Source organism: Numenius arquata, chromosome 10, assembly GCF_964106895.1.
Source record: "Numenius arquata chromosome 10, bNumArq3.hap1.1, whole genome shotgun sequence".
In the NCBI taxonomy this organism is placed as follows: domain Eukaryota; kingdom Metazoa; phylum Chordata; class Aves; order Charadriiformes; family Scolopacidae; genus Numenius; species Numenius arquata.
In genome coordinates, this window is record NC_133585.1 from 48,595,202 (window position 1) to 48,615,829 (window position 20,628).

Below are 20,628 nucleotides of genomic sequence, written 5' to 3' on the forward strand. Positions count from 1 at the left end.
TGATATATCTTGATTTTATATAAATTACGTGCGTGCAGTACTTGAACCATATATGCTTCCACAAAACTGAACTCAAACGAGTTATCTTCAGCTGGAGCCCACTGGGAACACTGGCACCTGAGACATGAGACCACCTTTGGGACAGTGTAAATATCACTGCTCTCTCCTGGGCTGCCTTTCCTGCAGTCTTTTTCCTGCACCGACCTTTCCCGTGGAGGTGGCAATCATCTGACAACAACCTTCAGCAGGTCTAGCTCTAAATCATACAGGGTCTGTCATTAATGCTTCGTATTCTTACAGAGAGCAGAGACTTTCCTTTTAGTCATTACGCAGATATGTGTGCTTCGTCACGGACAGTCCCGGATTAGTGTAAAGTAAATTAGCACGATCTACCTGTTGTGTAGCTATAACCAGCATAGAGACATAGCTCATCTTTGTCCTCACAGTCTTCACACAAAGACTTATGCTGGAATTATACCCTAAAGGAGGAATTAAGGCAAGAAAGTCATGTCCTTAGACTCCTCTGTACCCAGTGGAAAAACAACCTTCACCCACAGAAGCTTTTCATTCAGCAATATCGGAAACTTCTTACTCCGATACTGTGTCTCCTTAAAAATATAATTAAAACACCTTATACGGTGATAAGAATCCTACATGAAAATTTTAAGTAATACAGAGAATAGTTATTTGTGCATTAGTAAAGATAGTAGGAACCATATAGCAAAAAAAAAAACCACAACCATAAAGCACGTTGTGATTTGAATCAAGATTTACAAGAGCTAACACTACTTAGCCTTTCAAGCAAACTGCAATACACTTCACAATTGTTGCAGGTTTGAAATGTTACACATGGTGGGCTAAGAGACTCTCAATTTAAAAATGACAGTAAACCAAATAAAGTGAAATATTTTTTAATTCCCTTTTTAAATGTGCATTTGAATTCAATACAGATCTGTAAGGCACTCTCATAGGTCAAAAAAAAAAAAACAAACTTAAACATTCTTTCCAAAATAAGGACAGTCACAAGGCAATGGTATGTGCATAAAATATAAGTCTATCTGTAACTGATAAACGATGCAATATGAATGTTCAGTTTCTGGATGCATTGCAAGGTAATGTCACTTGTGTCTCATGACACTATTCAGAGTAAATATTGGCACTGTAAATGATTTCTCATTGGGGTTAGGGGCTTGTATTCTCTTCATATCCCAGTAAAAAATAAACTCTTTAATAAATAAATATATAAAATAAATATATGCTATCTGGAGATGTATAAATAGGTCCATCCTGAAGAAAAGTTCCAGCTCTGACTCTGAGGCATCGACATCTAAGGTCCATCACTGCAGTGGAGCCACTAAAACAGTTCTCAGAATTTATTACTGTTTTACAGTCTAGTTCTTTCTGTTTCTTCCAGCTGTTGTCTCATCCACAAATGAGGGTAGCTATTTGTTAATTTATGGACCACGGGTAATCCAGAAAAAATTGCCAAGAGTTTGTTATTTTTAAAAAAAGTCCAACTTCCCTCTGGTTCCGGGCGACCACACAGTTCAGCAAGTTTGGCGGAGGCTGGTCCACGCTCCACTTGAAGGCTTTGTCTCCTAAATCCACAGGTTGGAAAGCAGAGGCTTGCCTGTCACAAAGCACCTTCTTCCAGTCCAGCATCCTAGACCTCTGCGGGTTTCTCGTGCTGGTGTTGCCACAGAAGCTCCATGGCCAACAGCTCCAGTATGGTTTGGTTTTTTTTTTTTTTCTAAAGTTGCCTCCTTCCTCAACTGTATCCCAGAACATCTTTATACAGTTCTGGGACTCTTTCAGGATCCACAGGCCGGGGCAAGAAATGTGTGAATTTCTGGTGTCTTTTGGACCTTGCCCCATCTCTGGGAGTACCGTCTTTGTTTAGTGCTACGAAGTATCGCCGCCCCGAATCCCCATGTTTGTACACATTGGACGAGTAAGTGTTGTACCAGTTCTCCTCAAACTGTTCCCTGAAGATGCATTCAGAAGTTAGTTTCTCCTACAGAAACAAACAGAGAAGAAAAATAAGGCAAGCTGTCGCTAGATATCTGAAAAAAATATGATGAAAATAAACAAAATATTTTAGGCTTTGTGCAGCCTTACTGTTCTTTTAACTGTCAACAAATCAAACCCCAGAAGAGCATGTAGACCTGATGCTGAGTTTGGAAGCCTACTTTAATCTTTATTCTTTTGAAAACTGGACCCATACATATACAATTTTGGATTTAAACATGAATTAGATAACTGTCTGTCTAAGGCGGCATTACTTGTTTATGATCTAACTAAAATTCACCTGACCTACAGGAACTATTCTGTCTTGGGGTATCTACCGTTCTAGAAATGAGGTTTGGTGGAGGGACTCAGGTGCAACGTAGCAGATCAAGAAGGTATTTCCATGTGTTCTTTGTGGTGTGCATCACTTCTCACATTTTAAACAGGACTAACCATAACCAAAGGAGCTGGAGAGACAGAATGTTTTATCTCACGATGTTTTAAGGAGAAGAGTCTAAGACTGTTATTACCCTGATAGTATTGGAAAAAATTAAAGATTATATTTTTATGATCATATGTTGAAGTTATTCAACAGATACAAGTCGACCAGAATGAGTACAAGCTAATTTTAATACTTAAATGCAAATATTCCAGTCGGGTTCTACCGATACTGCCTGTACTCTTGCACCATCCAGATTCTTCAAATAACAGTAGCACCAAACCGTGACTGTGATATGGTATTATCTTCTTTTTCCCACCATTTGAAAGAACGCTTTTATGTTAAAAAGCTGGTACCTGGAAGCACCACCTGCTGATTTGTAAAGGAGCACCAGGCTATACATAAAGTAAGTTGGGGTACTATATTAATTGTTGCTTATTTGTTCCACGGCTATCCTTTTAACTGTTTCCCAGTTGCATCCAATGGTTTTGATGGTAGAGTATGCACCATGATACATTTGCAGTATTGATTAAAAAAAAAAAAAAAAAAAAAAGATAGCAGCCAACTTAAATGCTGTTTGAATATCTAGTTTAGTTTTCTATTTTTTGTCATAATTTAAGGAGTATTTCTTTTTAGTTCTCTTCATCCAGGACAGAGAAACTGTTCCCATCGAATCTTTAGTATCCAAGGCTATACTCTAAAAATACAGTATACATTTCAATAGGAAAAGATGTTAGTGTTTTGAAAGCTAATCCTACCTCAGCTGGCTGCTTGAGGGGTTTGCACAGTGCTAAGCGAATCAAAACCTCAACGTGTCCGAGCTGACACGGACGTGGTACTTACAGAGCCGTAGAGTTCTCCCTTCTCGTTCATTCCAAGGTAAAGGCCACTGTCGACGCCTCTAATACTGACGAGTCCCACCGCCACACTGATGAATTCAAGGATACCTGAAAAATTAAAAAAAAAAAAAAAGAGATTGATTTCATTCAACTTGTAAGCATACAATAGTAGCATCTGAAACACAATTGAAAACAAGTGGAAAATGTACATATTGCAGCAAACGTGGCCTAGTTTCTCCGAAATTTCAAACGCTATATGGAAACATATACAGCACTCGCAGGAAAGCTGTTTGAGAAGCCTCATCTAGAAACCAGAATCCTACACCACTTAAGAAACCTTTCTTTTTTAAATGTTGAATATGAAAGGATTTTATTCAGTGAAGGATTTTATTCAGGTGAAGCCTGAGCCTTCACCACTCTGTTGTTGCAATCTATAATGACTATACGCTATTTGCTAAACTGCCTACTCAAACAGCGGAAGATAGGTTTCAACTATCTGAAAATATACTTTACTTTCTCTATAGCATTATCTTAAAAAAACACATTCTCCATTATTAGATCTTTTGAATGGAAATCAAAGTACAGATGGGAATTTTATACAACAGAATCTACCCACAGACAAAAAAAAAAAGAAAAAAAAAATAAAATATGTATTTGCCAGGCGTCTTATCTAGCACATGGGCCCACACCTCTTGACACAACTTGCTATCTTCAGTGCAAGGCTTTTTATGTGAGTGAAACACGCTGCTTATTTGCTAATGTTTGGATTATAGCCTTATTTATATTACATTTGCCCAAAAATGTAACATACATTAATAATATAAAGTATTCGGGAGACGAGGCACTATTTGAAGCCTGAATTTGGCAAGGGCATGGCAACATGTTTAACCAATTGATATGCACAGATTACAGAACATACAAAACATGAAAGAAAGGGAACGTGTGAACTGGCTTTTTGGAAGTTGTTAACAATGTAAACAAAGCCTCAAAAAGAAGTTGTTCTAGAATCCAAGATTTTGCTGTGCAGCAGCAAAACCACAAAAGATTTTAAAAAAAAATTAATCCAAGATAAGCGATTTTAAATAGTGCGTTTGATTTTGATAATGGCTTTTTGTCTATTTGCTGTATTTATGATTACCCTTTTTCATTCAGGACCATTTTTCACTCTCAGACAGATGGACTGTCTGGACTATACAATAATTTAAAATGTTTTGAATTTTAATTGAGCTCTGGCAGGTTTCTTATATCTATTACCAAGCAGCAAAGAAAAAAACCAAATCCTTTACAAAGAGCAAGCACTAAAAACTCTATTGCATGTAAATCATCCTAGTTTTCCAGTTTCCTAAAGCATAAAGTCCCATAAAAAGAGGTGGAGGTATTTTGTCTTTCTGGTATCATTTTCAAAGCCACCCTTTCTCAAAACTATAATAAGCAGGTGATTCAACCCACAAAGCAACCACATCAGACAAACCTGCTGCGAATAGCAGTAGAATAAAGGAAGAACATTTCTAAAAAGCCCAGAAAATGTTTGATCTGGGGGTAACTTTTTTTTTTTTTTTTTTTTTGCTTTTAAAGCAAAGAATTATTTCATGTTTACACGCTGTAGGAAATCTTCCTTCTGAGAAGAACTATCTGTTTGACTACTGCTCTTTTACTTCTGAAAACATCCATGTGTTACAAAAGCAATTAAGAGCCATTCCAGCAGATTGTTTTGACTATGGGGAGGAGGATAGGAAACTCTTTAATCACCTTTTTACGACCGCTGAATCAATACACCTAAAAACTCACACGTAGCTGACAAGGGCAGGTTTGTTCAGATGTCCAGTTCCTACAACAACTGACATTTAGGATTTACTCTTATATCACAGGAAACGTTTACATTTTGGGGTTGTCTTCACCTCCTTCTGGTTTATTGACGTACAAAGTTGGCCGGGAAGCACTTTAAGTATTTGAGCAAAGAGGCATTTTTAGGCCCCTCTGCTTCAACTTTCTGTCCCACAAAAAAACCTAATGAGGGACAAAAAACCATAACGAGCCCTAAGGGTCATCCTGCCCCAGCTCACGGTCTGCATTATTGTACAAAGACTCAAAATAGCCAATACAGAAAGAATTGGTTTGATTTTCCGACCTTTCCCGCTAAACCTGCGGGCCTACCCTTAAGTCTATAAGCCCTATGTCTATCAGCCTATGCTTATAGACATCGCGTGTAGGCTGAGCAAGGCATATACATCCATACCCCCTGGCTTGGATACGGGATGCACAGCCCTCCCTCTCTCCCCACCTTGCCCCAGTACAGCTCCCCACGGTTTAACGCCAAAGGATGAAGCCGGTACCGAGAGCTCATCCCCCCGGCCCCAGCATCACTCCCACCGCACCTCCCTCCCAAAATCACGCCCAGAGCTACACACACACACACACAGAGCCCCTTACACACGCGCACACCCACAGACAGGCACCCAAACACCACGGTACGTTCCCACGCCCGTGGATGAGCATCCCTCCCACGGCCGGGGGCGGGGGGGGAGTACCGCGCCGCGACCCCTTACCGAAGAGGCTGTGGTCCTGGCGGGTTCCCCGCACGCTGCCGTCGGGCAGGATCTGCAGGTGGAAGCCGGTGCGGCAGTAGAGCTGCCGCCGCCGCAGGATGCCCTGCAGATGGGCCAGGTCCGCCGCGGCCACCGCCGCCGCCGCCGCCGCTCCGCCGCCGCCGCGCACCGGCCGCTCCGCCGGGACACGCCGGTCCCCGAGCAGCGCCGGGCGCTCCCCGGCGGGCGGTAACAAAAAGTGGGCGCCCACCGGTTGCCCCAGGCCATCCAGGCCGCCCAGGAAACCCCCCACCTCGGCCAGCGGAGCCATGGGGACACGGCGGAGCTCCGAGCATGGGGAGCCGAGCCGTGCCGGTGGCGAGCCAGGCGGCGGGGTGGCGTTTATACGCCCCGCGCGTGTATATATATATACGTGGGTCCCCCTGACATATGCTAATGGAGCCCTCGGCGGGGAGGGCTGCGTTTGAAATTGTAAACCGGCTGCTTCTCCAACATCCCCCCCGCACCTTCTGATGCGAGCGGGCGGCGGGGAGGGAGCTGCCGGCGCCCCTCCTCCCGCAGCCCAGGCAGGCACCCGGGGGGGGGGGGAGCGCCGCGGAGGGCGGCCCCTTGCGCGGAGAGGAGCGTAGCGGGCAGCGGGAGGTGGCGGAGCCTTCCGCGGACAGGTGCAAGGAGAGGCAGGGAGGGAAGAAGGAGAAAGGGCGTTACCTGAGGGTGAGACCTGCCCAGACACACATGAAAGGGGGGAAAAAAAAAAAAAAAAAAAAAAAACACAGAAAAAAAAAACAGAAAAAACCGAAAAACACAAAGATCTGACAGTTTTACTCCCTGTTTCTAAAGCGCTAATAAAAGGTACACGCATTACCCTCGCCTTTTATCGCTCCAGCTACAAGGAGGGGAATTTCTACAGAAATTGGCATAGTCAAGGGAGGTGTTTTCCCCTCTGCAAACTCTGCCTCGCGTCTGATTTATCATTAACGTGACATGAAACCGATCTATGGCATTTGGATATCGATACAACAACTTAAAAAGCATAAATGAGTAGGCTCCTAGTTTGGGATAAGTATTTTCAAAACCTGCAGAGACGAAGAAAGAAAGACTGAGAGACGGCTCTTCTAAACCATCTTCTTTGGGGTTTCGCACTGGGGCTGTCACCAAAGCCTGTGAGCATCACAAATTAGCAACAATATCATCTACTGAAAGACCTCTGTCGTCTTTCTACAGTGTTTTGAATCAGTTTAGGACGTCGTTCCAGATGAGCATCTGCATTTTTTCTTATCCCCAAAGCAGAATGGGTCATAGACGCAAATATATTGGTGGAACACCAATATTGGATAATGATTGGAACACCAACCATTATCAGCAATGGTAAAACAACGGCGCATTAAAACTCAGAGCCTGACTTTTGCCTTCTTTGCTGTTTTTTCTGCAATGTCTAATGAATTTTAGGGCTCAAACTACATGACCCATCTTAGCGTTCAAGATACGCAACGCAGTTCCTCGCCAATGTTAAAACACGGTACTAAAGCGCAAAGATCTTTCATAGTTAATTCTTTCAAAAGTTTGAGAGGATCGCCCGGCGGTTTAGGGTTTCATTTAAACAAAAAAGTTCCAGAGAATCATGAAAGATTAGTTCTCCCGTCTTGCTCCGTGGTCTTTTCAGTCGCAGTCTAAATCTGAGAGATCAAATGGATTTGACTGCTTAGCTTTATTTGCTACGGAGAGTATAGGGCTAATTAATTGGCAGGTGCTTTAAAGCAGGTAATGCTACACCTTTTCATCATTGCAGTCCTAAGTACTGCCCCTGTGTGCACCTGAATTATAAAAAGGCTGCTTTAAAGCAAGTGATTTACTGTGGAGGGATTTAAAATTGAAAAAACTAACGCTAAATACAATGATCAGATAAATCACCTCAGAAGAGAGCACAGGCGGACCTGCTCTGAAGGCAGTTACAGATAGATGTTATATTATTTTACCTTTCAGATAACAGAAGCCTGTCATGTGGTGGGACCCAAAAATCCACCATAATTGAGATTTCAAAGCACATCTGTGTAAACATTATCACATCAGTGTAAAACATCAACCAATGAGCTTTCTCTTTGAACCAAATCTACTTAATTGCAGTGCTAAATCAAAGAAACAGATCAAAGTTGAATAATCTATATGGCACCTATTTTTCAAGTAGCCTGTACACTGATTACTCAAATATACCTAAAACGTTTGAAACGCGCACCAAGTATTTTTATTGACGTGACTGGCAGGCCGAGATCAAACTGTAATTAGTTCGTCACAGCTGCTAATTTGCAGGACATGCACTAGGATGGTACAGCTAAAGGGAGTAGGCATATTCTTCTAAGCCTAAAGGTGCTCCAGGAGGGATAACGTGTCCGGGTCCAAGCAGTACTCCCCGAGTCCTACGAACGGTAGAGGGCTCTTCTGGTGAGATGGCACCACTGTCCCCAGTAGAGAAGGGTGGGGTTTTCTTAAAAAAAAAGAAAATCAGCCACCGCACACTGGAAGACCCTTACGGCTAAATCTTTCCTGCTATATAATGGAAACATTTAAAGTAGAGTGGAATATATAACGATGATCTTTTCCGAGTGGAGTCTTTAATGTCTGGGCACTAAACCGGTTATGCTGTTTTTATAAAGTACCCGAAAAGAAACAAAAAGATAAGAATTTTTTTGGTGTTTGCAGGAGTCATGTGACAGGAAAAGATAACACTAAAGATTTTTTTTTTTTTGCACCTTCTGAGATACCATGGGAAGTTAAATAATTTTGAAGAGTGTTTTTACAAGAGTATATAATTCAACTTAAAGTATACAGTACAATCTAATCAACTCTACGTATACTTCCTAGAGACCGCACTTCCAGCGGTGTTGAACAAATACATATGTGGCCGAGTTTTTATTTCCATAGCAAGCAGTTAGGGCTTCTATAGACAATATAATTACTGTATATTTCCTAAGAATAGCATATTGTCATAGGCAAGACCTGGTGGCTACCAAGGGAGTGGAGAAAGCAATGGACTGAAATTTTTGTCTATATATATGTGTGTGTGCGTTTATATATATATAGAGAGAGAGAGAGATATAGATCTATATATTTGTCATGTTGGTTGAAAGAAAGTGGTTGGTTGTAAAACTTTATGTCCTGCACTCTGTTGCACCTTTATTAATTTTAGAACTCCCTGACAACAGTCCTTTGCCATCCATAAAATTTGAATGATATAATAAAATATTGGCTGGGAGAATGAAGAGGGAGCTCATGAATACATGAGGAAGCAGACACGGGGTAGAACAAAAACCACCGAGTAGAACATAAAGCTCGAGATACCTGTTTATCATGGTATTTCCAGATCCTAGATTTGGGCAAGAAAACATGGTTGGCTGCTTTCATCAAGATGAGCAGAACATGCTGAAGTGACAGTGAGAGCCTTTCAGAGCACTGCAAGTCTGAGTAAAATAAGGTGTATTCTTGTGCAGGATTTCCTAGGAAGAAAAGAACAGAATCCTTTTCGAGGCTCTGTGTACAAACCAGATCATAATCTGATGATCTAAAGCCTTTTAAATGCAACGCATACAGACTTTAAAAGCATTCAGAACTACTTCTGAACTGATACCGTTGCAGGTATGTATGCATGTATACATACATGTATATATAAATATATCGACCTATTTACAAAAGCTCAGAAGAGGGAAAAGGAGTGCTGAAAAAATATATTTTCCTATGGAAAGGAAGTTCTACATTTCTCGCATCTTCGTTTTTTGTTTTATTTCTTTAAACGAAGACAGAAATTCATAGGGCTTTTTAAAATTCATGATTTAATTATCCATGTTTTTTGTGGATACGCATGAATAACTTCAGTATAAGCTCCCTAGCTAGTCAGCACATGTTTACATCCAGGTACATCCAGTGAGAATGGACTTTTTCCACATATATCAATATTCAAATGCCTCATTTGGCAGCTTTTGCATTAGTTCCCTAAGTGGATCATTGGATAAAAAACACTTTGATTTATTTAAATTACATGGTTTCTGAATCTGCGCACATCAGATGCGCAGGCAGCTCTCGGTTTGTGACTTGCTGAAGAAATAAACTGCGCTCTTGTTCCTAAGCAAAGACCTCACCAGGGAAGTTCTGGCAACCCATCCAGGTGTAAGCAGTTACAGATGCGTACTGGATTTTTTGAAGTGAAAAAAAAAAAAAAGATTAGCCTAAAGGTGTTATTGAAAAGTCAATAAAATGTGGCCAACCGATTTCAGGGAAACAATGTGAGCAGGGAGATAACTCACGGCCCATGTCTACAGTTTTGGTGACTGATGAGTCACCCAGCAAACAGGTTTACTTTGGGACACTACATTGACCAAAAGTGGTTTCTTTTCCAAACAAATGGAAAAATTAAATTTTTTTTAAAAAGTTCATATTGGTGAATGATGTCTCCTAATGAGGCAGCTAAGACTGAAAAGATCCAAGAGCCACGTTCTACAAAATTTTCCAGACTGGATGCTTAGTCATGTAACCGCAGGAGAAATACGTGAGTTTCAGTCATGCTACACATCTGAAGCTATTATTGTCCTGACACCTAAATATTAGCCTTGATATTGGCAGGGGGCTTAGAACAAGATGATCTTCAAGGTCCCTTCCAACTCTAACTATTCTATGGTTCTACAATAATATCATAACTACTAACATGCTTCTTAGAAATTGAAAATGCGTGTCGTAAACCTATTAAAATGAGTTACAGTTTGTGTATTTTCTGAAATCTTGTTCATAATAATATACAAAGCCGTAAAATAATTAGGAAAAACGAAAAAGTGAAACTGGCTGAAGCTTGGGAAGAACATATAGAAGAAAAGAAGAAAGAAGAGAAAGAAGATAAAGAAGATAAAGAAGAAAAAGACTGAGGCTGCAGCTGACCGTTGCAAAAAATGTCGTAAGGCGTGCTGGGACTGGAAATGTCTGTGTGCAGCTTCTGAAGCCCCAAGGTAACGTAGGTGGGCAACAGAGTTTGTACCGTGGAGAACGCCGTAACATCCAGTGCCCAACAAGGCCTATGGCCCATCGGCAGCAGGTAGGGACAAAAGAACATGCTCATCTTTAACAACTGGCCTTTAACTAGTGCCTGGTGACGCCAAGGAGGCTGCCTGCAGGCAAGGATATTTATCAGAGGAGAGGCTGCTGACATGGACAGTGTGTGTGGTTTCCTGGTGAGAAGCCCTTGTAATAGAAGGGTATAAAAGGGTAGGAAATACTGGCGCCACTTTGCAATGACAGGAAGAGCAAATACGCTTGGAATGGGGGCAAGGAGAATCCCTCTTTTCTGAGAACCTGAGGCGGAGGGAGAGGTCAGACAGACCTGGGGAGGGCAGAATTTTCCAGCTGATTGGTGTTTGGGGAATTCAGCAGTTTAATTGGATCCCAACGGAACAACGCAGTAAGCAACCAAACAGAAGGAACGTTACCTACATCAGCCTCAGAACGCTGAAGGACAGCATTACTCTCTGCCGGTAAGTTGTTCAGCTCCGTTTCACGTTGTATTTCTAACAACTGTTCCTGGTGGGACTAAGAGGCAAAGTGCCTAAATTCGTGGGACTAAGTTCTCCTAAGTGCCGAACTTTACAGCACAGCTCAAAAGATGATGGAATAGTCCCACAGACTGTGTGTCAGCTTTTAATAAACCGTAAACCCAAGGATTTGACGTGCCAACCGCCAGCGTCGCGGGCTCCGCTGTTCAATGTCAGTTTATCTGAAACAACCCTCACACTTTTACCTTTCGGCTGTGTATCCGGGACGCACCGAGGGTTCCCAAGGCTTTGGAAACGGGCTGGGACATCACCAGGTTCTATGGGACCGATGAAGCTTCGTTCCCGTACGGATAACGAGGATCCCGGGATGCTTTTAAGACAGCCTTGGCGGTAAAACGGTGACCGAGCTTGAGGTTCACCTCCAGCCTTGAGGGTTTGGAGGGCAAGCCAGGTTTGGTTGGAAGCCCTTCCTTCCTCCTTCCCCCGAGCCAGGGCCGCCCCCCGGCCACCCCGGGGAGGGAGGCGGCGGAGGCGGCGGCGGCGGCGGGGGTGGGCCCGGGCGGGCCGGGGCGGCGGGCAGCCCGGCGGGGCGGGGACTGTCGGGGGCCTCCGTCTTCCCCACCCCTTCCCCGCTTCTCGCGAGGCTTCTGCCGGCACCCCCGGGGGGCTCCATCCGCCGGTAACCGGGGCGGAGCGGAGGCGGCGGCCATGGCCGCCCTGCGCAGCCTCCTGCGCTGGCGCCGCCGTTTGGGCCCCCCGCCCGGCGCCCCACCGGCGCGGCGGCTGTGGGCCGGCGGCGGGGCCGGGCCGGCGGGGCTGAGGCGATGGTGGTGGTGGCGGCGGGAGCTGGGCTGGGCGGCGGGGGGGGCGGCCCTGGCCGGCTACCTGGGGTACCGGCTGTCGGAGCGGCGGCGGCGGGACCCTCCCCGGGAGCCGGCAGCCGCCGAGGCGGGCGGGGCCCGGGCGCTGCTCCCCATGCCGGTGGCGGCCGCGGCCAAGGAGACGGTAGGTGCGTGCGCTCCCGCCTCAGGGCCCGGCGGGCTCTCGGCGGTGAGGAGACGGCGGGCATGGCGGGAGGGAGGGCCGCTGCCCGCCCTTAGCGCTGCGTGTGGAGGCGGCGGAGCCGGTGTCCCCGGGCTGTGTCGCAGAGGTGACCCCGGGCCGGGAGGCGAGAGGCGGGCAGGGCCCCGGGGAGGGCAGGGCAGGGGCAGGGTCTTGTCGCCCGGCCGCCGTGTGGAGAGGAGAGCCGGTGGGGTCGCCATCGCTGCGCCCCGAAACCTAAACGGTGCGCCTGTGGAGCTGTCCTCATCCCGTCCCTTCTTTCCGTAATAGAAAATGTCATTTTGGGCAAATGGAAGCGCTGTTGATGGTGCGAAAGCCTGTGTGTCTGTCGTCTTTATCTTTCAGGACAGTTATCTCTTTATTGTGACATTTTCTGTGGAGGGGAAGGTTCGTGCGGTTCGTAAGAAGAGGTAGCGCGGCGCTTGGCGCAAATAAGCGACACCTCCTTTGCGCTAATTGAGGGAAAATATGGGTAGACTAACAAAAACCCATGGTTTTTTGTTGGGTTTTTTTTGGTTGTTTTTTTTTTTTAACATGGGTGACAAAAAACAGGTGATGAGAACCTGTAAAATGAAGTTTCCTGTGATGGGGAGAAACTCCTGCATGGTGCCGGGTGTAACCTATGGCAATGACAGAGGTTTTTTTTTTTTTCATTAAAACAATTGGTATTCCTAAAAATATGAAGAGCTGTCATTAGGCAGTTTGTCGGTATGGTATCTGTAGGACTAGAAAAGAGTGCAAACAGCCTGCTTTCTGTACATCGAGTTCATCTTGCAATATACTTGGGGAGAGCATCTACATTTTTGCAGCGGAGGCTTAAATATGAATGTTGTTGGCCCTTTTGCCCTTAGTTGTTAGCCGAAAGGCAGATTCTGTTGGCACCATCCCTTACGAAGGGAAGTTGAGCCAGATATTTTTGATTATTCATGTACTTGTTGTCTTGAGTGTGTTGCTATGGCACAGAGGACCAAAGACAAACTCTTCCAGCCTTTCATACTGGTCTGGTTTGATGGAATTTTACATTGTTTTACTTACCCGGTCTTAATTCTCAGTCTTCTTTCGAGGAAAATACGGCTGCTGCACCCTTGGAAAGGCAATAAATGTAGTGCGATGTGTAGCTCCGAGTTGTCATACGCATCGCTATAAAAGCGTTGAGGTTGCAAAGTCAGAATTGAGGTTATATTTGAATACATTTTATACATTTTTTTATTTTACATTTCTCTTCTATGTATACGCCAACTACCTTTTTTAAGAAAAACACCAGGGGGGAAAAAAGGGGAAGAAAAAAAAATGAACTTGCTTGTTTTTATGCTCCCTTGTTGAAAAGGACTCCAGTTAATTCAGTTTTCCATTTACATATCAGAAAATTTGAAAGACTAGCTTGAAATATGCCCACTCAGTTTGTGTGGCCAGACTAAACGCACAGACTGACATTTCAGAATGTTAGCTTTACATTGCAATCAATTTTTTTTTTTCTGAACAAGTGGTCTCATTGATTTCAAATTGTAGATCTAAGCGCTCAGCATTCCTGAAAAAATAATCCTTTCAATGGAAGCCCCCCAAAAATGAGGATCAAATGGCTGTGGAATTTTTGGTCTGAGGTGGTGTGGTTTTTTTTTTTGGTTTTTTTTTTTTTTTTTTAATTATTATTGACTGTTGTGTTGCAGAAGGGCTTGTATGGCAATGGGGAGAGATTGTAGTTTGATCCTGGATCTGGCTGGTGAACTACCAAGAGCAGTTTGGCCATGAGCTCCCTCTGTGATCTCTGCTCCATTTATGATTGTTCTCTAGACCTGTGGTGAGCACCAACTCTTTCTAAAACACCTACAGAGGTGTCTTCCAGGGGACACCTTTTTTTTTTTTAAAGAAAAAAAAAAGGGATGCAAATATACCATGTTCAAATAGCGTTGAATGGCATTCTGCAAGGGTATTGTATTTATCCTTTATCAGGAGGCTGAATTAATGTTGCCTGAGTGACAATAACTTTTTTAATTTCTAGTTTATAGTGCTGAGTTTAACAACCTTAATAGTGCTTAATGGTTTAAAAACCATAGTAACGCTTGAAGTAGAAAATTCTGTCGTGAAAGGTCATGTAAGTGTCAGTGTTACTAGGATGAAGGTTGGAGCTCTTGGGTCTGCTGCAGTTTGTGTGGAGTGAGGGCTGGAGAACGATAACCTGCAGCTTCTGTGTAGACGAGTTTGATGGAAATGTGGTGCACGTTTTGCTGGGAGGTTTTTGCGATTCTGTCATGTATTTACCAAGAAAGAATCATGAGGCTCAAGTATCTTGGGAACCTCTCCAGCTGCTTTTGGAAGGTCAAGGAGGAGTCAAAGACATTTCTCCTTTATTTCTGACGCACAAAGTCTGACACTGTTTTTTGGGGTTTTCTGGGTTTGTCTTTCCCCCACTTTCCTATTTCCTTAACTCCTCATTTAATTTCCAGTCTCGGTCTGCTTTTTGTTCCACCAAGGAAAATCATCCAACATCTCTTTTTTTTTTTTTCTCCTTCCATCCAGTCCAGACATTTCTACTTCATCCTGATATTTCCATTTGCACGATTCTTCCTTAATCTTCCCTCCGGCAGGGGGCTTTTCCCTGATGCTATTTACTTGGATCCTCGGAATCAAGAAGCAGGTGGTGTCTCTGCCCTCAATGTCTTTCTACAGAGATCTACAGCAGCAGGTAGAAGCAGTTACACTGGATGCTTCTTGCGCCTCCTCTGGGGCTTTGACCTGGAATGACCCTATAGCAGGTTGAGATTTTGGGGGACTTAGCTAACAAAATGAGTAATTTTGTGTGAGAGTTTGCATAGGCTCATAATTTATTTGCTTCTTAACAGAACAACCACTACAACAACCCAGTCCTGACACTAAAGTGATCAGCCCTTGCAAAACTTGAAATTCTTTCCTTTAAAACATGGAATTGCTGTAGATTCTTTAAAAAAATTAAAATGTTCTAATGTGGACAAAACAAAATCTATCTCCTCCCATAGTTTTTGGTTCCATTCAAGAGAATCTATTCTGAAACATGAATTGATGATGGATAATTTCATTTTTAATGGTTAACTCATAGTAAGTTTATAACTGAAAGCAGTATCGCAATGTAAAATATTCAGATATTCAAAGTTTTCAAGAGTATTCAAGGTGTTGGTGGCTGTCTCATCCATATTGTTGGGATTGACCTTGGCCAGCAGCCACCACAGAGCCCCAAGCCGCTGCTCGCTGACCCCCCAGCAGTGGGATCGGGGGGAGAAGTGGAAGGGTAAAAGTGAGAAAACTCGTGGGTTGAGATAGAGACAGTTTAATAAATAAAGCAAAAGCTGTGTGAGCGAGCAAAGGAAAACAAGGAATTAATTCACCGCTTCCTATGGGCAGGTGGGTGCTCGACCATCTCCAGGACAGCAGGGCTCAGTGTTTGTGGTGACTTGGGAAGACAAATACCTTAAGTCTTAATGTCCCCCCCCTTCCTCCTTCTTCCCCAAAGCTTTTACATGCTGAGCATGATGTCACATGGCATAGAATGTCCCTTTGGTCAGTTGGGGTGAGCTGTCCTGGCTGTGTCCCCTCCCAACTTCTTGTGCACCCCCAGCCCTTGCTGGTGGGGTGGTGTGAGGAGCACAAAAGGCCTTGATGCTGTGTAAGCTCTGCTCAGCAGTGACTAAAACATCCTTGTATTATCAATAATGTTTTGGTCACAAATCCAGAATTTAGGACCATACCAGTTAACTATCCCAGCCAAAACCAATACACATACCTAGTCTTGAATTCCCACGTCTTCCTTTTTTCTTGAGATGAGTTTTGGTAAAAGTGTAAATGTAAAAAGTGTAATAAGCAGAATGGCCTTCCTGGGTCATCTAGGCAGCTCCAGCACACAGCAGAATAGGTTTCTGATTCCCCCAAAATAGGAAAAAATGGGGCTAACCTAGTTTATATCTTGTCTTTCAAAGAACAGCTTTCGTCATGCAGGTCACCTGCTTCCAGATGATGTTCATACAGCCTGTGAAAGCATCTTTAGAGTTGTGCTGGGCCCAGTTAATATCCCTACAGGTCACTTCAGATTCTGTCACTGAATCCAAATAATGCTTGGCAGTAGTGGTGGACTATTTAAGAATATAAGATTGTCATATATATCTTGATAATTAGTTCTGTGGTCTTACTACTGGCGTCTAGTATTCACTGATGCTCTAGCATTTATGGAACCAATAAATTTTAATAGGGCCTTTAGATTCCAGGACTAACACTAATGATTACACAGATGTTGATGGGACACTTTCCCGTTCTTGACCAGCTCAGAAATGAGGTACATCATTTGAGAGTGACTGAAGAAAACCTATGTTTGAGTCTCCTAAAGAAACAGAGCGTCAGAATGGTCTGCAGATCTTTCTCCCTGTTCTGTGAAACTCTTACAGTATGAAACCTGATTTATGTACAGGTGAATAAGGAGCTGCTGTTTGCTAGAAATCAAATAAGGTATGGTATGTGTCACCAGCATGGGGTCAGTGACCTGGCAGACTTCTTGAACAGGCAAATCTCGTGTGGTCAATACAAACAAATGCTTGCTTGACCAAACGTATTAATGGAGGTGTTCTGGTAGAGAGGAAGATGTGGTGCAGAAGCAGCATGAAGCTAAGCTCCCTGCAGGATTCCCTCTTCCCGGATGCTTTCTGAGAACAGTTCCAGTGCTGAGGACCAGGAGTTTGTGTGTGATTACCTGGAGCGAAGTCTTGGACACTATAATAAAGCAATGGTTTTAATTCTGGGGTTGCTGCCACTTAACATTTCAGAACCAAAGTAAAATTCTGCACTCAGGGCTGCTGGTTTTGTGTCCGAAGGTGTTGGCGCAGACTGGGAGAGCTCTGCTAACAGACAGCTCCTTTAAAGTCTAGGAGATGCTTACGCAGAGCAGAAAGAACTGCTTTCAAACAGTTCTTTGAAAGAACTGTTATTTTGGTACAGATTCTCTGCACTGACAACTGAGAACAGTATTGAACCAAGAAGAGCCCTGATCCAACATATTTCATACAAAGTATTTACCTTGTCAGAACAGCTGTGTATCATGTTTTTTTTTCAGAGAAATATAACCATTTTAGAAAAACATAATCCAGTGTCAAAATTCCTAAGAGGAATTTAAATTTGTCTTCTGTTTCCTTGCTTCTGTGTTCCTTACTGCCAAAATTCCTGTGTCATTTGTGAAGCTTGTTAAAACCATCTTGGAAATACCGATGATGCCTCTTTGCACTCCGGGGAGATCTTTTCTAGAACCATGTTGTCATTGTGTAAAGGTAGTGAATTTATTTATTTTTATTAAATATTCTCTGAGAATCACTTCCTTCAGAGGTGATCTACAAATTAAAAGGGAGGCAGGGAAAGACAGACACAGAATATGTATTTTATCATGTTTCTTGAAAGCACACTCATTTCCAGGAGAAGGAAGCTGCATACTTTGCATGTTTCCAAAGGTTTTTTCCCTAGTACCTCAGCAGTACTGTCAAACTCTCCCTTTGTGAAAATACTCAAAAGGTCAAGTTTATTTGTAGCAGCACATTTCTAAGTGGATTACATCATGTATTTCCATCTATGTGAAACGAAGAAGAAAACGACTTTAACTCCAAAAAGTAAGGCAAACTCCCATAGGGAGGAGACTCCTGCCTACTCAAAGAGGATGCCATTCCAAGAGGTGCGTAAAGGATCATTTTTACAAGAACCACTTTTAGCTAACTTTTTTTTTTCCTAAGCATTGTACATTTCATGCCATAGGTCAATTGCCAAATGTAGGGAGGTGATTTTGCTCCTTGGCTGTTGACATCTGAAGCTCCTCACTGTTGTCATCCTGAGAAGGACACTGCTTGCCAGGCAGCTCCCCAGGAGTGAGAGCTGTGCTGAAGGAGTGGGAGATTTACCTCTCAGCGTTAAATTTGTGTACCTCGAGGTGTTAAAGGGTGATGCATGTTTGAGACAGAGCATGTTTTAGTCCTGCATGCAGTGAAGCACATGGACATGTGCAGTAGGTTGTACTCTCTGAAACTTCTTGAAGAACTACTGGAGGTTAAGTAATTTCCATGTGAAACTAATGCAAGAAGGACCATTGGAGAATATTTTAGCATTTTACTTATTCTGGAGGATTTCTGGAGTAGCTGTGCTTACAGATAAACATTGTTACCCCAAGGATTTCCTGTAACAGAATTGAACAGGGCCCTTTTTACAGCGTTTTAAACACATTCCAGCTTCCTATGCTTGTAAATATTTTAATATAATAATGTCCTTATCTCAGCGAAGCGGGATCAGCTAACAGAGTTGTTGGCTGTACTACATCTAAGCAGTCTGCTGGAAATATAACTTCAGTAAGCATCAAAACAGTTTTGTCTACTTTGGGATTTTCCCACACTGGGAACTTGACGTTTAACCTTTTGGCCACCCAGCATGAAAACAAAATTGTGCTACTTTTATCTACATGGGAGCATATTAAATAAGCCTGAAGTCAAATATAAACGAAGGAAGTAAGGAACAGCATTGCTTTGAAAACCTTTTTATTTTAATAATTTGCACAGATTCTCATTGATGGAAGACAGATTACTTTGCAAGCAGAAATTCAAAGAAACTCACTCACTTGAAATAAATTAGTTAAAGATTAAACTACTGTAACAGAACATATTTTTGACTGCAAGCAAAAGGTACTTTTAGTAGTAAATGTTGGCTTCTTTAGCTAATATAGTCTCACCTTTATCTCAGTTGGAAAAGCAAGAGAACACTGATTTGACTTGGAACACAGCAAAGTTGTGGTTTTTTATGTGATACTGTTGAAGCTTTTTGCTTCATATGCGTGCACACACAGCGTGTATATTTTTACCGATTTGTTTTGTAAAATATTTTGTATTATTTGTAGATATCCTCAGAGTCTGGGAGTTGGAATATTGTTCTGAGTTTTCATAGTAGATTGTTGTGGATTACTTCTGCAGACCTTTATGAGCTTGTAGGCATCATTTTTTCTAGTTTTCAAGTGAAAAATCCCGTATCTGGCACTTAAGCATGTCCCTATGAGAAAACTAGATCTTTTGTCACAGAATAAAACTTCTGAATTACTGACAATGTAATATGAGACTAATACTTGGCAAAGAACATTTTTGTTTTGTAATAGAAAGGGTAATGATGTCATGTTTTATCTTCTGCACTTTACTTCCACTGAACCTGAGCAATATCATTACCATTTATTGATATTTTCAGATATTTTGGGCTCATAACTGCTGCAAAATGGTAGTTATTTTAATGTCAATCTGTGACCTCATGTCCTGTGTTAGGCCATCTTATGGCAATGCCTTAAGTTTTTGCATGGATTTCACTGGAAGGCCACAGAGGTTAATTCATGTTATACCAAATTCAGACACACCGTATCTCTGAGATAAGAGAGCCAGTAAGACAAACATGGAACCAGAAATGGAGGTCAGCCCATGCTTCAAGGAAGTTCGAGTAATACGTGGAAATCTTTGGTGAGAGCACTGGACTTTGAGGGCATTTTGACTTGTCTCCACCGATAGACACAGTACATGAAAGATGAATGCACAATGGGAATTGGGGACACTAATTTCACTTGATAGAAAGCCTAGATCTTCTTCACTCAAGTTTTTGCTGTGCATAGAGGAAGAAAATATAGAGGAGTGTCCTGGTTTGAGGTAAAACAGAATCAATTCTCTTCTTGGTAATTTTCAGTTAAGTCTTTTAACTAACTGCACTCTCTGAAATACGTGCCGTTAATTTCAGAGGGAAAACTTCTTTACTTTGAGGGTGCCAGAGCACTGGAACAGGCTGCCCAGAGATGCTGTGAAGTCTCCTTCTCTGGAGGTATTCAGAACCCACCTGGATGGGTTCCTGTCCAACCTGCTCTGGGTGACCCTGCTTTGGCAGGGGGTGGGACTAGATGATCTCCAGAGGTCCCTTCCAACCCCTGCCATTCTGTGATTCTGTGAAATTGTGGCTACCAGCTTCGTTCTTGGTTTCAGCTGTGGGGCTTTTTTTTTTTTCCCCTAGAAGTTCTAATAAAAAGGTAGGTCTGTGTAGATGTGCAGGTAAAGCAGAACTAACCTGCTATGCTGAAAATTATGATAATACTGCTATTGGGAGATTTGTGACATTCTGCTTGGAGGAAATGGCCGTGTCCAGTTTCTAAAAGGCAGAGAACCATAACATGATACAAGCTCATAGTAATTAGTAGG

General features: G+C 42.9%; 1 protein-coding gene across 1 annotated transcript; it reads right to left on the reverse strand.

Moving 5' to 3' along the window:
* Positions 1-1,768: 1,768 nt before the first annotated feature.
* Positions 1,769-6,247, reverse strand: FGF20 (fibroblast growth factor 20). Its single transcript, XM_074154847.1, has 3 exons — positions 5,832-6,247; positions 3,290-3,393; positions 1,769-2,014 (listed from the first exon to the last, which is right to left on the reverse strand). Exons 1-3 carry the CDS (start codon positions 6,139-6,141, stop codon positions 1,769-1,771), a joined length of 660 nt encoding a protein of 219 aa, XP_074010948.1. The 5' UTR covers positions 6,142-6,247.
* Positions 6,248-20,628: the final 14,381 nt, after the last annotated feature.